The following is an 18294-nucleotide window of genomic DNA, read 5'->3' as shown; positions in this document are numbered from 1 at the left end:
AAGCGTGTGGTTTTATTATTAAAAATATACTTATTATTTCAAGAATAAAATTTGTTCAGGTCGATAACAATAATTTGCACTGACAATTACAATATATTGACCATATTTTATCAGAGTCGAATAGGGACATTATTATTTTATAGGAAGAATGTTTGAATGGCCCCATATGGAAATTATAAAATTGTCACAAAACGCAAAATTTTGTTTACGAATTACAAAAATTATTATTTTACACAGAAATACTTTCTCATATTTAGAAGAAAGACTATTTATCATAGTGTAAAAATACATTTTTAGTAATTTAGATAATAAATTTTCATTTATCAGAATAAACTTAATTTTTTTAATAAAATCCATAAAAAAAGGAAACATAGTGGCTTTAGTGACCTCAAGGTTATCATCAGTGTTTAATCTTCATGTCTCCAAAGGCTTCTCTAATGTACCGATATTGAAAATTTAAGTATACTTTTAAATTAATTCAATTTAACTTACCTGGAATTACTGGATGCGACACTGTTGTTAGATTTTGATCTTCGACTTTTTAGCGAATCCCCTCGGTTGATAATCCCTTTACCAGAGATTGAAAACTGACGGATTCGATAGTATTCTTCTTCGACACCAGTATTTGGCATACTAGCAACTCTAGACCTTTGTTGTGGCAAGGTTAGTTGGTTGGAACGGTTTTTGGGTATGCCGTTGGGTCCCAATTGCAATTGTACCGTGCTTTTGCTGCCAGGCGTCCGAACACTCTGTGATCGACTATGATGAGGACTTCCATACCTAAAAAAATACGATTAAAATGCTTTAAGTTTATGGAACTGCATTAGAGTCAATGAAACTATGGCTATGTGCTACAGAAATAATAGACCATTCATAGTTATATTTTTTAATTTATTAAAATAGACATAAATATTTAATATTACGATATTGTTCATTTTTTTTTTACTGAAAAAAAAGTTGTAGATAACGTCACATTAATTTTTTATTAGTATTTTATGTTCAAATGTCGACGACATTGAATATTCAACCGTAAAATTATGAATTATCCTCAAACAATTTCCATTAATTCGTTGTAATTTAAATCACATCAATAAAATAAGCTAAATAAACTCATCAAAAGTTATTGTCAATTTACGATCGAGCGTGAATGACTATAATGCATAATAATACTATATAATTTATATTATTTTTATAAACCAATAAAAATTTATAAATCTATAAATATTATAGTCTCCTATGTATAAAAATTAACAAGTGATTATTCCGTGTATGGAGATGTATGGAAATTATCTTATGTTCTTTTGAATAAAATGTGCTTGTAACAGTGACATTGTATTGATGTCAGATTGACAGACAATTTGTTGAAAACCGAAACGCATCTTTTAGAAGGTTTATACGTAGTTGGTAGCAATTGGTTGTAGATCTTCGTCGTGTACTATATGTCACCAAAGGTTAGATCGATTTATAAAATGTTATTATTTTAGTGATCGTGTACGTGGATTCATTTTAAATTCGAATTGTTTTAACTTTTTATCTTAAAAATATACCAATTGGTACTCAATTTGATACATCGTTTTATTTTACCGTAGATTCGTTTTTTTTTTCAATTTTGCACTTTGCTCATAAATAGTAATGGAAGTTAGCAATTTTGATACACACGAAATACAATTTAAATTTAATTTCCGATCAATTTTATACATACCACAGAGCACTTTGAAAGTACTAATACTCTAAAAGTCTAAAATGTGGTTACCTAGATATCAAATAATATACTCATCATCATTGGAAAACCATTAGGCTTTATCACATTACTGTAAAAGACTATAAACGGGTCTATGATATTTCAGTTATTCATATAAATGGAAAGTAATGACGATAAAGTACTGCAGTAGGTAATTGATTAAATAAATTTAAAATTACGTTGTCAATTAAAAATCTGTCAACAGATGATCAATAACAATTTGATTTATTATACACAATATCATACATGTTTTAAAACTATTGTATTGCCAAAACCATGTATTTTACTATAATATATTCTTATTTAATCATTCCGTTTTTCTAATATTATATACATGTATATGATTTTATGTATACTTTGCATTTTTTTAGTACATTAATTTTGTAAACATTGAAAAAAAAAAAAAACCGAGTAAATCATAAATAATATAATGCCATTATTCATATTTACTCAACAATTTACGATTTAAAAAGAGGAAATTTAAACTAACAGCAATCATGAAAGGTAAATTCAGAATATAAACGTCACGGTATTTTGCAATAGTTAAGTTGGTATTTTAATATATTGTATCGTATAACATCAATATTTTTATTTTAACCAACATTCTGTAGTCCATGTTATATTGTATTATATTATTATGGTACTCCATTGCGTGTTTATAATAAATTCTATATTAGGTATTATTTTATTCTACGTTTGATAACTCAATTCTTCGCCGAACATAACTATATGTGTTGGAAAAAATATTTTGTTTCATTTATCTCAACTATTTTAAAACGCGAATATACTGAATTTTTATTCGTTTCGATTATAGCTTTAGAAATTTTGAAATGACCCTGTCGCTCTTTCATATTGACAACACAATCCCGTGGGAATGTCGAGCAGTCTTGAAAACGCCAAATAGGAAAGAAAAACCCCCAAAATATTGAATAACCAATGAAATTTGTTTTCAGCTGTTTTATTATACACGGTGAAGTATCCAATACGATAAACTTTGAATGATTTTGTATAAAGAATATTTTGTTGCGAGAAAAAACGTCGTATATTCGCACAAATGTATAATGTCGTTTGTATAATAACAATAAATCATCACGTGGACACTAGACACGTCTGTATAGGGTAAAAATATGTGTTATACTACAGAGAGACATCTAAAGGTATTGAACAGTCATTAATATCAAAAAAAAAAAAGAATGGATAGTACCATACACTCTATTTATAATCTGCTTTCTATGTACAATTTTTAATTTATATTAAAAAACGCCTGAAGTGCCTATGATGAGAGGATTCAAGTCTTTCTTGACTGTGATAAAATGTAAATTCGTCGATCCAAAATTCTTATTGTATATGACGTACGAGTATATTATATTTTCTTAATTTAGAATGAAATATTTATAGCTTATAAAATGTACCTGTTTGTAACACAACCAACCTCATACTAGAGTTTGATATATATAGTTTTATTTCTGAAAAATAACAAAACAATGTAATACCGATATACTTTTGTCTATACACTTCAATGTTCCTAGTGGTTAATGTATTTTACACAGTTATCCAACGCCGAGTTAATAGGTCTCAGTTCATTTACAGACTCTCATCGATTTAATATACTGTACCCATTAACTTAGCGCCTGCAGATCGGAGAAAGGGAGCGTTGTTGTGTTCATTCAAACTTACCCTATTATGCCATAAAATCTGCGTCGCCATGAATATTTTAGCTCTTTGTATGTTGACGAGTACACCCAATAACGTGCACACGTAAAATAATAATAAATGAAAGTGTCTCAGCGAGCTTTCCCAATAATATTTATAGAAAATATAATATTTATAAAGCTGTCAAAGGTGTTCGTCATTTGTTCGAAAATTGGTATTTATTTATTTATATTTTTTCCCAGAAACTGACGTTTTTAATATATTCGGGTGGACGTTGTTACAATACGTCACTTTGATGTCTTATTTTAAAAGAGCGTGCATCTTGTACAAAACGTAGAAATATTGTATTCCGCATAAAGCAATCAAAATGAATCAACTGATATAGTATTATAAAATGTATATTATATAATATTATATTTAAACTTCAAATAAATATAAAATGATTCAAGGTAGGTATATTGAGTCAAACATAATGGTTTGTATCCCAAAAATAACAATAAAAAATATGTTTAGACTTCTTGTCAGTACATTATTTCATATGCCATAGGTCAGAAAATTATAAAGATTAAATATAATTTATATTTTAGACATCCCTCTCGCACACATGATATTTATAATTATATCCATCTTTTAGAATGATATATTATATTTACTACCAAAGAATTAAGTTAACGATCATATTAATATTTGAAATTAATAATAGGTAAACATATTTCAAGTGTAAAAAATATTTTTTTCTTTTTTTTTTTTGTCAATCAAGGTACAGACCCGAAAAACACAGATGTTTCTTATTTAACCACTAGAAATTAGAAATATTATACAATTTTTGTGATTTGTGAATTTATCAAAAACACTAGTAATTTTTTATTCATTTCATTTTTTTACGACAAAAAATATAATTGTTTTAATAATATTAATGATGATGAATACAATTCTAGCATTGCGACTCGGTGAAAAAAATAATACAATTGTAAACGTAAAACCAATTATGTTATAGCTAACAATCAAAAATTGAAATGTACACCGTTAACAACATAAAACTCAATAATAAGAAAAATGATTCTATATAGCGTTTTACAAAGGTTGTTTTATGGATCATAAAACGAATTTGCAACCCACCCGATGAACATAGTAATTGTGAGAAAGGGGGGGCTTTTACTGTTTTTATCATACCAATTTCAAACGAGAAAATAGCAGTGTTGTTTTCAAGAACTCACCGTAGTCTTTATTGTGAACTCGATTCTGAAATGATTTTCCATTACGCTATCCATTCTTATTGTTTTATGAAAAGGTAAAGATATTCTGTAGAATGATACGTTTAGAAAATTCAATTCATATTCATCTCAAAATCATATTGTGAAACTAACCACCTCTAACACAAATATTATTCAATTTCATTTTATAATGCTTAATAATAATCTTTTATAATATTCATTCAAATTAAATTCAACTTTAACTTAATAAAATGTGTCTTTAATATTTTAAGTGAGCATCTATCGGGTGCCCTCCGAGTTCCAAAATTTTATGATCTGACTTTATCTCCAATCTTAGGATTTTTACTACTAACCTATGGCTTAAACACTGAGAATCATTCCCTCCTTACTTTGCCACCTGGTACAGAAATATTTCTCCAACCATCTCACCGCTACCTTAGTTTCACAACCTCAATCTCTCCAGGAAAAGTATAGTATCATTCTCCCGTCTACGCTTTGGCCACACCCTACTTCCTTCTAATGCCTTCAAACTTTCATTAAACGATTCTCCTCTCTGCACACTCCACTATGACCCAATGGTTTGTGACATAGCCCACCTCATCTTCAATTGCTCCAGCCTTTCACTCCAACGTAACCACCTATTATCCCTTTTTAACACCGAATATATCCTCTATTGTCAACAAAAAAAACATCATTGATAACTTATTACCTTTTTTAACCATACAGGTTTTTTAATTTAAGTTCTTTTTGTTCTATTTTTTTTTTTTACTTTATGTAAATAATTCTTAAATTATTACTCATGTCGTAATCTTCCTTGTTATTATTTAACTGTTGAAATTAATTGTAAATAACAAAGTTTAAATAAAAAAAAAATATTTTAAGTGGTGTTGATAATAATATCAACTCTAAAATTATGTCATATTTTTATTTTGTGTGAATCTTATTTTCTGAAAATATTTTTAAGGGTAATCTAGTAAGAAATGTAAAATTTAGTTATGCAATCAGTTGGTAAAGTGGTATATAGAATCAATTTAACTAATAGGAGTAGGTATACATTATGATTGTTTTTTTTTTTTGATTTTAGTACTTTTTTGAAAATATGTTTTACTAATACAATTGTAATAATAAATTCAAAATAATACACCAGTTATGTTAATAATTAGAAAGATTTTTTTTTATTTTGTTCTAATTTTACATAATATAGGATTTATCACATATACATACTTAAATAATTTATTTTTTATCACTTTTGTCACCTATTCAACACTGTAGTCAAAAAATAAAAAAACACGATATTTTAGTTCATTTTTTTTAAAACCTATGACGTTCATAATATATTTGATCGTGTTTATAAATATAGTTTATTATTTTTTACGCTTGTAGACCAGAAGATCTTGTTATAAACTAAAGAAAAAAAAATTGATTATTATATCACTATAAATCTTTTTTTTTTTATTTAATTTTTAAGGTGATTTTATACATAATTTTAAATTATATATTTATATATATTGTAATCGTTGGCTGGTTTCAATTTAACTTTTAATTATAAAACATGAAATAAAATAAGATACATACCTATTTAGTAATTATAATTGAGTTATAATATTTACATACAACTCTAGATATTATTATAAAAATTTCCTGAATAGTTATTTAAGCATTATGCTTAGTTAGTATTGTGGCGTTTCATAATCGCTGGATAAATAATATACATATAAATGGCAGGTTTTTTTTTGTGAGTTATTTGTATAAAAATATTATTCTCAATGATATCAAATGTAGATTATCTTTCTTAAACAGTTTGTTATTTTCATTGGAAAAATATTCTTCGAAAAAAAGTCACAGTAATATTATATAAGATGATGAATTACGCGAAGTTTTCAAAAAATAAAATCACGAAAACGTTATTTCCTTGATGAATTCATTAAGAATATTTGTCTTCAATGAACTAAAAATAAATGCCAAATATTCTTAAATATAACGTCATATATTTCTGTTGTATTACATTATTATAAATCGTAATAATATAATTTATATATTTTATAATATAACATATTATGATTGTAACGTTACCAGAAAATATATTAATGTTTACGGATATACAGTGAGTACTACCGGCTCTACCTGTTATAATACGTATAATATATCATACAAATAATTCAAAATTCGTTCACACCATTAAGGGTTTAAAAATATTGGTATTTAACAAATATAAAAAAAAAAAAAAAAGAAATAAGTCATTAATAAACAAATTAAATTAAAATGTCGTTGAATAATAAATGTTATGGAAATTACCATATAAATCATGAGAATTTGAAATAATCAATAAATAAGTAGTCGCTAACGATTAAAATTGCTCGATATTTAAAAAAAACCACGCAGTATATCACGGTATACGTCTTATGCATAATTATTAGTATGTTATAGAATGCCTAATAATTGAGAAAACAATACATGACGTCGTGTACGATGTAATTTCTGGAGAAATATTAACAATATACGAAAATCTCTTAACAAATATTATGGTGTCCTTTATAATTAGTCAATAAAATATATCGGTTTAATATTGCACTGAATAAATTATACGAGACTTTTAAACCAGTGTTCACGAAGAAATTTACTAATGCTGCCATTAAAAATGTTATAGGCATTTTATATTTTTTGCCAAGTCGTAAATCATTACGCAGCACATGATATATCATTAAAACCAAACAGTTCATTGCTCTTAGCCGCAGTTTCAATTTTGTAAAGTCACATCGTAAAATGCATGCACTAAAAAAAAAATGAAAAGTAGAATAAGTAGATGCACACATGTAAAATGATGCTATTATTAAATTTGACATGGAAACTTGTAAATATAGGTTATGCGCAAACCCTTCATTTTACATCAGGGTAAAGCGAGTCTTTCGTCCTTTTACGGGCGGTGGCCATAAAAAAAGCTTGATTAATGATTCTCTTTTTTCTTCACAAAAGGTTAAATGAATGGACAGTTTAGTGTGATGGGAAAAAAAAATTACATTATAAAAACTACAGTTCATGACAAAGCCGATGTTTTTCTAAAAACATAAACGTAGGTCAACTTCCTGAGAAGTTTGTATATTTCGTCAATAACAATGTTTATAACATATAGATTATTATAATATTTAAATGGAAAAGCGGGTCCCGGTTTATACTTTGAAAGTATATGTATTATAATACTTAATATATTTCTTTTGCTTATAATTATAGTAAGTGTATTAATACATTCTTTCAAACAAATACAATTTAAGTTATTATTTTATTTTTTTTTGAGTTCATTGAGATTCGTTGATTTAAAATATAAATAATACGATTATTGGTGTAATAATCATATTCTGTTTTCTGATTGTGTACTTTATTTCCAGTAAATAGTTTTTTTTTTTTTTTATCAAGGGAATATTTAAACTTAAATCGTATATTTTGTAAGGTTGAAAACAATATTGAATACATAATATGATATGCAAATTAGTGTTTCAGACAAAGTCATGATAAACAGCACAATACCATTTCAAAAATAATTATCAAGTATTTATAAAACTAAATCTGTAAGATTTTTGAATAATATAATGTTTATTATTGAATAAAGTGTGTAATTTAATGTAATTTAATTGCTTTCAGAATAATTTATAAAATTACATTCAACTAATGGATTTATTGTATTCAATTTCCAAACTACAGTATCCTTAAATAAATATAATTTAATAAAATGTTAAACCTTTATAATAATAATTTTAATTTGTATTAGTCATTAACTTACCGTAACATTATATAAAATACTACATTGGTACAAAAATCATTTTTAAGTTTACAAACTTTTTTCGTTCATTTTGAAGAAAGTTTTCTAGGGAGTACCTTCTTTAAAGAAAAAAAATGTTAAGTGTGTAAATATTTTTTAAAACTTACTATTGAAACCAATTATGTTTTCAGAGTATACTTAACTTCACGGTAAAATAATTGACGGATTCCTCAGCCAAATTTCAAATACCAACATTTAACTTAATTAATATTATATTTCTTGGAATTTGTTATCAAATATATTTATTATTAAAAAGTGTATCCAAATATTAATTATAATCTTATAAATTATAGTTATTGTCGTAAAAATATTGAACACCCTTTTTCATCGTTACTGAATAAATATTTCTACTAAAATTGGTAATTTCTGTTGAGCTTGGTTAAAGTTCAGTGCTGAATGACGTTTACATACCTTGTACTTTATAAATTATAAAACAAAGATTGAATCTATATTGACTGAAAAAAGAAATAGATCTTATCAACAAATTTTAACTGTTACAGCAAATAATTATCAATATTAAAACACATTATAATTTTAGTAAATTATAATTAGTATTAATAATAAAATAAATAAATAAAAAAATAATAATATTTCCATAGGTTAGGTTACAGGTTCTTGAAATAATATGTCGTTTAAAAAATGCGAAAATTAAAATTTTACTATCTTGCAATATTATAGATTAAAATTATCGAGATTTAATTGGAATATAGTTTTATTGTTTTTGTATAAATATCTAAATAAAGTTTATAATATTATGAAATACGATTTGGTTGTTTACATTAATATTATATGTCACAAGCATATATTATTTATGTTCTTATTAAATAAAGAATGTAAATATTTTGTAAAAATAAGATAAAAATAAAAATAAAAGAACACGAATAAAAGTGTTTGATGAAATAAAGTCTTTCAATTTAATATGTCATAGAATGTGATTTTAAAACCAATAAAATTTACACACTCTAATGAGCAAAACAATAACTTTCACAGTGTTAAACAAAAATAAAAAGTAAAAATGAAGGAACAATTCAGTAAAATGGTCAAAAGGTTTTATTTAGTTTCTAAAATATCAACCCAATCAAATTTATTAAAACAAAAATATTTCAACCTACAGACACGAAAATGTTTGAAAGTTAAGATTTATATTACAAAAAATAAAAATATTACAGTCCTAAATATGCCTTATAGAATAAAAATATTAGACATATTTTAAGTGAATTATATTACCAATTATACATTGATAAACTTATAATTTTCTATCAAAAGCTTAGGAAAAATGTATAATGTATTTATTATGCCTTACTGCTTTAGTATTATCAATAAATATTTTACTTTACAATGATTTAAAATAATAAAAGTTACTATCATTCAATTAGATTAGGATTGCATTATGTTTTGTGGTAATTTATTTGTGAAACATTTTTTTTTTTGTTCGATCCAGTTAAGAAAATTTGTGGTTTTAATTGACATTTTAGTTTATTTTATTCAAATTGAATTAGTTAAATTTGATATGAAAACAGACATTTTTAATTTTTGTTGATACCGAGAAAAATCAACATTTGATTTTTTTGTATTATTTTATTCGTTGATATTTTCTGATATGGAAGGATTCATTGCGAAATGCGAGGAGAGGGTGGTGATTTGTTTATTTCAGGATTGCGAATTCGATAAATACATGTAAGCTCGATAAATTCAAGTATTGTGTTGTTTATTTCAATAATATTTGTGCGGGTGTAAGAAAAAATGTGATAGATATCTAATAACCAGGGCTCGGAAATTATAGCACTAAAAAAATTAATTTTTAGCGCTTAAATATGCACATAAAAACATTAATATCAGCGCTATAAATAGCTAAAAATTGGAAAATATGTAAAATAACATTTTCAACAAATTTTTTTTAACATGAATTAATTTAAGATGTATTTAATTTTACACATTTTTAATGTTTTTCATAGAGTATGATTGTAGGTATCGACCGAAATACGACTGCAGTACGATAATACAACTAATCCAATGATAGTGCGATAATACGATGTGACTGACGCGATTTTAAAATTAAACAATTTATTGAAAACGAACGGGATTGTCCGATTTAATCGAAGATAACAACGTTCTAAGGCCGTTTATTTTGGATGCGTACCATCGTAAAATATAACAATTTGTTTTAGTTCACATTTTTGCAGGCGGCTGTTTGGTAGGTTATCTAAATTTAGTTTTTAAAAATATGCCCATAAACAGCATTTATAATTCCAACGTACCAAAATAGCTCAATATGTATTCATGTGAAAATATACCCAAAAATAGTAAAATAAAATTTTGTGTATGACATTAGAGAAGTGTGAAACATATTTGTATCTTACTTTGAATGTTTCTAGGACGAACCAAGAAAAATATACATTTGCTAGAACTGCCGAGCCCTGTTAATAATGTTTGAAATCATGATAAATATCAAATAAATTATACGTTCTATGAATAGTATATACATTTATATATAACCATATAAACAAGATAATTCGTTTTCACTTAAATTTTTCATAAAAGAATGAATATTGAAAAAAAAGGACATTCTTTTAAAAAAAAATATACAGTCTCCTTTTATTATTATATTATTCCTATTTTTATGATTTATTATTTACATACACGCTGTTTCGACGACACGAAACACGGCACAGCCGGCCAATATCAATTCCAACACATTTTTATTGTTCCTCAATAAAATGCTGGATGGTTCTATGACACGAAGATAGTCACCTGAATAAATTGGAATTCCGGGCGTCTTTAATAAGTAATAACCTATGTTTGCCATAACCGATCTATGTTTGTCTCTTTAAGTACACGTTCAATTACTGACGCCCTAACCTTAATCCATATCTGGACGGTTTCTTTACGTTTATCTTCATATACATATTATATATTAAACATTATGTCATTAATATTAACAATCACAGCCAGTATTCAGCGTTACATAATAATAATAATAATAATACAATAATTATTTATTGTTTAGCAGAGTTTCGAGATTCACTGGACCAAAACATCAACTAGACCCCTTAATTATACGTCTCAGCTATAACGAGCGGTTGTAAATGATTGCATTCCCGGGTAGTGAAAAGATTGCGGCAAATAGACGCCATCATATTATTATACGGGATACGCACCTTATTAAAGTATACGAGTTGGCATTCGATATGATATTTATATGAAAGCGTTTTTAATGTCATATTATAAATAATTATTATTTTGTTGTCGGACACAATTATCTAGGACTGATATGTCCATTCGTCGGGCGCAATTTACGCATCATTTACCCGTTATAACCTAATTTTACCGACTGACAAAAAGTCCGACGTACCGAAATGCAAAACCTATTTTTTAAATATCGCATGCTTAAATAGTGTATTGATGCCCAACTCACTTCATCTGGAAGTCGTGATACTGTTGCGAACTTATGCTGTTGGCGAAGTCGGGCCACCGGTTGAAGTCGATAGGAAGTTCGACGGGCGCTGTCTGACACCCTTCGTGCCCCTGCTCGGGCGAGTTGGCAGAGAGCGATGGCTGTTGGACGACGATCGTGGCCACTTGTCCCGTGTCCGACATGACCACCGCTGCCGATTGGCTCTTGTTGATGACCAACGCGTCCAGCAGCACCGCCGAGTTTTTCCGCTCCTTGTTGTTCCAGTTTGGCGTCCGGTTGTACACCGTCGACGGTCTCCTGGAAATCGCGCAAAGGCCCGTGACGATCATTTGTAAATATCGTGAATCGCAATAGTATAATATGTGAGTATAGTGCAATATATAGGTAATGTTATCGTATTTATCGTTTCTAATAAATTTAAATCTCCTTTAGTGCTCTCGCGATACGCTACACACGTATTACAGTGATCCACGACGCCGTGGTACGTGGCTGCGCTATGATACAGATGCAATTTGTAAAGTGGCAAAAGAATTATCTAGTGGGGGAACTCCTATAACGCGCACACGAGTGGTCCAAAGCCAACACGACTCCACATAATATGACCTGGTCGGATGAAATCCAAAAAATAAAAGAAGAAAGACCAGACTTATACGTACTCTCCGCATCGACGCGTCCGTCGCATTCAAACGACAGCTGTAGCCGCCGTTGTATTGGATAATGACACGTTCATCATCACGGTATTTTTGAGATGAACATTTTAGCATTGTTACCGTTTAAAATATTATTAATGAATAGCGTTTGGTCATATGACATTATATTTGATTTATTTTTTAGGCGCATTTTAATGTTTTAAGTATTGAGTTTGTTCTTAAAAGTTTTAATTTTTAACGTTACAGAAATCTAAAGTTTAAGACTACGGCCTAAGTTTGTGTGTACAAACATGAGAAATCAATTTTCTTGATTACTAATGCAAGTAGTGTACGCAACAACGAGGAATATTATTTTTCTTAAAAAAAACCATAAATAATGGTATTATTGTTTAGTTATTAGTAATTATATCATACAAGCGAATCAATTATCCTCTATATTTTAATGAAGCAAAAAAAAAAAAAAAAAAGAATGATAACGATTAATTTATCGCTTGGTGTAATTACTCAAACAAAATAAATTCGTTTTTGTTCAATAATAATTGAAAATATAATACATTTCTATATCAATACACATAATTTAGTAATTTGATTTTAATACTGTTATTAATGGATAGCAAAATCTTTTAAACGCGTACATAGTGTATTATACTATCATTAGTAACCATTAATTTTGACATATCGTAATTGTACAACAGTAATTAATCTAGTGATATCCATGAACAACATTCGTGCAGTAGGTTTCGTATACCTACGTAACTTTATCAAATTAATTTACACGTTGTATAATATCACTTTTAATAAATTACTACGCGCGTCCGATACTTATAAAGATGTTACAAAACATGTGATGTATGCTAACGCGTTTATACATTTCTTATCAATATGCATTAATATTAATTATTACCTATATCCATAATGTTAATACGATGAGATTCTTTTTTCTATTTTCGATCATACGCAAAACATCTTTCATAAATTATATGATCGTAAGGAAAATGAATTCAAATTCGCAATTAATGCTTATTGATAATATTGTATTGATTACTTTGTACCAGATAATTCATATCGATATTTAAAATAAAATTATATTGACTAGATTTTATAATTTTAAACTCAATACAAACAGCGTGTGTTTCATTGATATGTTTTTATTGGTTTTTTATGGAAATATATTTGAAAAACAATAAATGTCGATTAATAACAAAAGTCATTAAAAATTATATTATCTTACAGACTGTTTTTTACTAAGAATATAAGTGTTTTTTTTTTTAAAAATATTATACTGATTTGACTAAAAGTGATATATATATATATATACAATGTATAAATATATATAATATATACATAATTGATATTTTAATTATACAAATAGTATAATATAAACCATAAAGGTAAAATTGATTTTTGTATTTTTGCAATTTTCCTTATTATAATAATTTCATTGCTTAAGTCATAACTTACTAATTTACGATAGTTGGTTATATTGTTTTAATTTGTTTCTATAAGTAAAATTAAATATAAAAAGTATAACTTATGGACTGAGTTCACAATAATCATTATTAGATAATTTAAGTATTGGGAAGATGCCAACTATGACTATTAAGGACTGAAGAAGGTATTTTTTATCGATTATTCATAAAATGAAGTTTAACAATATATAACTGTTTGTAATATTATAAAATTAAATAAATTCTAATTTGGTTATATATACATATTTTTTTTTAATTCTATGGATGTTTATAAAATGATTGCCATTATTATAAATTAACGTTGTAAATATTGATTGTGACCAGTATAAATTAAGCTGCTTCAAAATAAGATAAATAATGGATGTTGAAATTAATTACCCAAAAGCGACAATTACTTTAAAACTTAACGAGAACGCCAATAGTACATAATGATAAATTGATGAACGGATTAGCAAATTGAACATGCGAAATGTCTATTTATTATTAAACAAACAACCTGATTATAATATATATTATTATCAAGAACTACAAAGTGAATTATTTTTAATCCTGATGTTTTCAAAATTAATCGAGTTTCATGAATTACACTTTTAGATGTGGCTTGTTATCGAAATCACTACAAGATGTCAGATGTCTGTAATATATTGTACGTTAATGACGTTAATAATATTATCAAATGTAATAATATATTACAATTATTTACAGTCAAAAGTTCATATTATATTTTAATTAATAATCTCTCTAATGAAATATTCACTGATGTGTTTTAGTGTTAAATGTAAAATGTCTTATGCATAATTTTCATACTAATTACGAGTATTAATTAGATTATATACAAATGACTTAAATAGTATTAAATATAGCAAATAGGTACTCAAAAATATGTAGATAGTCCATGACGTAAGTTATTTTGTCAACTAAATTTTAAACAGATTCCTTCATAAATTAAATGATTTAAGTTAATTCAAATGATTAAAATACGGTAACGGTAAATTTAAGAATAGTGTATCTAATTTTTGTTAAACAAGTTAAACAAGTAATCCAATATTATTTGAGTATAGATCAAGTCAGTAAAAATGTTGTTGAATAATATTAATGATAATTCTATATTATTATTATAAATAATTATTCAGGTATTTAAAAGTTTAAAAATAAAACGTTAAATATAATAATTATAAAAAAAAAAATAATTAATTTGAATGTAACGATGTAACAATGTTCAAAATAATAATAAAAATATTTTCTACGTTCATTGAAATTCTTATACATGTTAAGAAAAACAGCTACTTTGCGGAAGAATATAAGTACCATTCTTATAATAGTCGATTACTTTTGGAGTATAAGGGTTATATATAATTATTTTAAAATATTTGCAGTCGGCAATATTTTTACCCCAAGATATTTCAAGGGAGTTATAAAAATAATTATAAAATTTATTAAAATATATATTTAATTTTGAGAAGAACAATTTTAAAGATAAGATAAATTTGAAACTACGAGAACAATAAGAAGTAGCATTTAAAGGAGACTTTTGACTAGTAAGTATTATATTTAATTATTCAAAAATATTTGCGAATAAATATTAATAATAATATTATGAAATTTTTATTATAACTATCAGCATAATATTCTTAACATTTAAAAAAACTTATTTTTCATACCTTTTAGTTGTATCGTTAGGTTCGTCTGTTTCGTTGACTGTGGGGAACGTGAAATGTTGTTTTGACTTTGTAGGTGACGATTCGTCATCGCAAGTAGGCGAACCTGGAAGACCAGTCGGTGACGAAGGAATTGGTGGTGATCCATTGTCTACTTGGAAAGAGTCTTCGCTGTCAATAGTCATCTGTTCAGCGGCAAAACCTGAAGAGTTACGACCGATCTCTGTTCGTGTCCTATCTTCTTCGAATCGACTTTTAGCATATCTTCTCGAGAGCAGTTTTAATCTGAATAAATGAATTATTTATGAAATCAGTATTTTTATTGCTTTGAATATTTCAAATTACTAAAAACCAATAATAATAAGTAGTTGCTTGAATAATTTTTATTATTACATCTTAAACCTTATTGAAAATTGTAATGAACCATGGATAACAAGTCATTAAATTATAACCATTGCATATTATAATATTATTTTAGCTACTGTCGTAGTATCGCATTATAAAGTATAGGTAAATAACGTGTAGGCACACTTTTGCTAATATTTAGTACATTTGAATGTTTAGTAATAAGATTTAATTTCGCTATTCAATAATCATAGTTTTTTAAATTTAAATGTATATTCCAATTTATTATCCTCAAATTCTAAATTAATTAATAACTAATATTAATTATTATCATATTTTTTTTTTCATAAGTATAGCAATTTAACACCATTTCATAATAATATGTCGAAATAAAAAAGTAAAAAACTAATGTGAATAAGAACTCACGCATATATTGTAGATCACAATAATGGTTACCGTAAGTAATATAATATATTATTAAGATGTTATAAGAAAATGTTTTTTGTTAAAAATTGGTTTCGACTAGAAACATTAATCATTTATTCATAAGAATATTTCTACGTAGCATTTTATGTTTTTCAGGAAGAACGTTTTATAAAAGTGAAGCAAAAGTATTACTTTTGGTAATTTATAATCTATACTTATTCATTATATACACACAAATACAATTGAAGTGTCTGTCAGAGTTATTTTTCAAATAGCTGTATCGATTTTGATGAAATTTTCACAGGCAGGTAAAGTACTTGGAAATGAGTAACATAGGTTACTTTTTGTACCGAAATTTAACTCCTAAATATTAGCTTATAGATTAATTTTATTATTAAGATACAAAAAAAAAAAAAATATTTTTGTTTATTTCAAATTTCCACTAGACGCACAGAAGAAAAAAGTAGACATTATTATTTAATTTGATTTAACTGGCCATAATATCTTGTACAGTTGAAATGCACCAAGCATCGATAATAGGTTGAGATAGGTCCTCATCTCCGATGCATGTACACAGTGATGTGCCTTACCTAACCGACATTAACTGGCAAAAGAACCGAAGTGGGTATAAACTATAAATACTCAAACGGAAATAAAGTAAGCTATATATTTTTAATTTTTTTCCCGGATAAAGTCGATAAATAAAACTAGTTTACAGTATGCATTTATTATAATAATATTTTATGTGCAACTTCATATACCGTTATTTAATTATATACGATATTTTAAATTCAACGTTAATTAAAAAAAAAAAAACCTATAGTTTCTCCCTTTTAGGAAAACATAAGATCATTAATACGGCTTGCTATATGACATAATTATTGATTTTATGTCCTGATCTTGAGCATTTTTTATTCATGTCAACAAATAGTTCTAAGAAAGGCTTCATAACGGGAAAAAAAAGGAAATGTGATTTTGTGTTTGTAAATGTTTAACATGGAAATTTTTTATAGTGTATTTGAGAACATGCCATTTGTTATTTTTCACAACGCGAAATAATACATTCCTAGAAAAAAAACCTTGAATTTTTTCGTTGGACACATTTTTTTTTCGACTCACAGGCATAAGACATATTAATGAATAATGATAATAATATATTACGATAAGCTGTTAAAAACAATAATGCTGTAATTAATTAGAATAATTTAGTTACATTTTATAGATAAAAAATTGACTAGGAATATTATATTTTTCCGAAAAATTGAAAAATTTTGTTTTATTTAATTAATATTATTATAATTATTTTAAAATAATACTGTTGGTTAGGTTTTTTTAATTTTTTTTCAATAGAACAATTTTATTTAATCAACATAACCGTTATTATTTTTAATTAAAAGATTATTGTATATATTATACATGCTTATAGTAACATTTTAAGTAGATTAAACGAATGAAATAAATATGAATAAAAAAAAAAAAATACGAATTTACATGAAGACACGAGAGAGAAGGTAACCCGTTAGTATCACCTCGGAATCACATTAAAGTTAAACCGCTATAAATAGGATACCTATATTTTTATGGTTTTTATTTTATTGGTTCAATATTTTTACATACACCGGTTACATAATTTATTAGAGTTAGCCGTAATATAGCGGAATATACTTTTCAGCGAAATAATCTCTAGACATTAAATGTGCAGGTACTTGGAGTATTTATTGTCGGTACTAGCTGGTTACTAAGAATATTACAATCGTTAACCTTTGGTGGGGAACCGATAGTGTTTATTTCCTCGCTTTATCTCGAACTGAGTGTACATAATATTAGAATTTCATGAGTTCACACTACTAAGGGTACGAAACGTAGTCAAATATTTAAGTATTTTTCAAATGTAATTCATTTTGACCTT

At 26.3% G+C, this 18294-nt stretch overlaps 1 protein-coding gene across 1 annotated transcript in view; it reads right to left on the bottom strand.

Moving 5' to 3' along the window:
- LOC113555952 (serine/threonine-protein kinase pakA-like) overlaps positions 1-18294 on the bottom strand; it is a 199210-nt gene that overhangs the window by 36934 nt on the left and 143982 nt on the right. The window contains exons 5-7 of the mRNA XM_026960600.1: positions 15618-15899; positions 11838-12134; positions 493-780 (exon numbers count right to left, since the gene is read on the bottom strand). Coding sequence (XP_026816401.1) covers positions 493-780; positions 11838-12134; positions 15618-15899 — 867 coding nt within the window. The remainder of the gene's footprint in view (positions 1-492; positions 781-11837; positions 12135-15617; positions 15900-18294) is intronic.

The sequence above is a fragment of the Rhopalosiphum maidis genome, chromosome 1 (genome assembly GCF_003676215.2).
Source record: "Rhopalosiphum maidis isolate BTI-1 chromosome 1, ASM367621v3, whole genome shotgun sequence".
NCBI classification, from domain to species: domain Eukaryota; kingdom Metazoa; phylum Arthropoda; class Insecta; order Hemiptera; family Aphididae; genus Rhopalosiphum; species Rhopalosiphum maidis.
The sequence above is the reverse complement of the archived record's forward strand: the minus strand, read 5'-3'. Positions and strand labels throughout refer to the sequence as shown.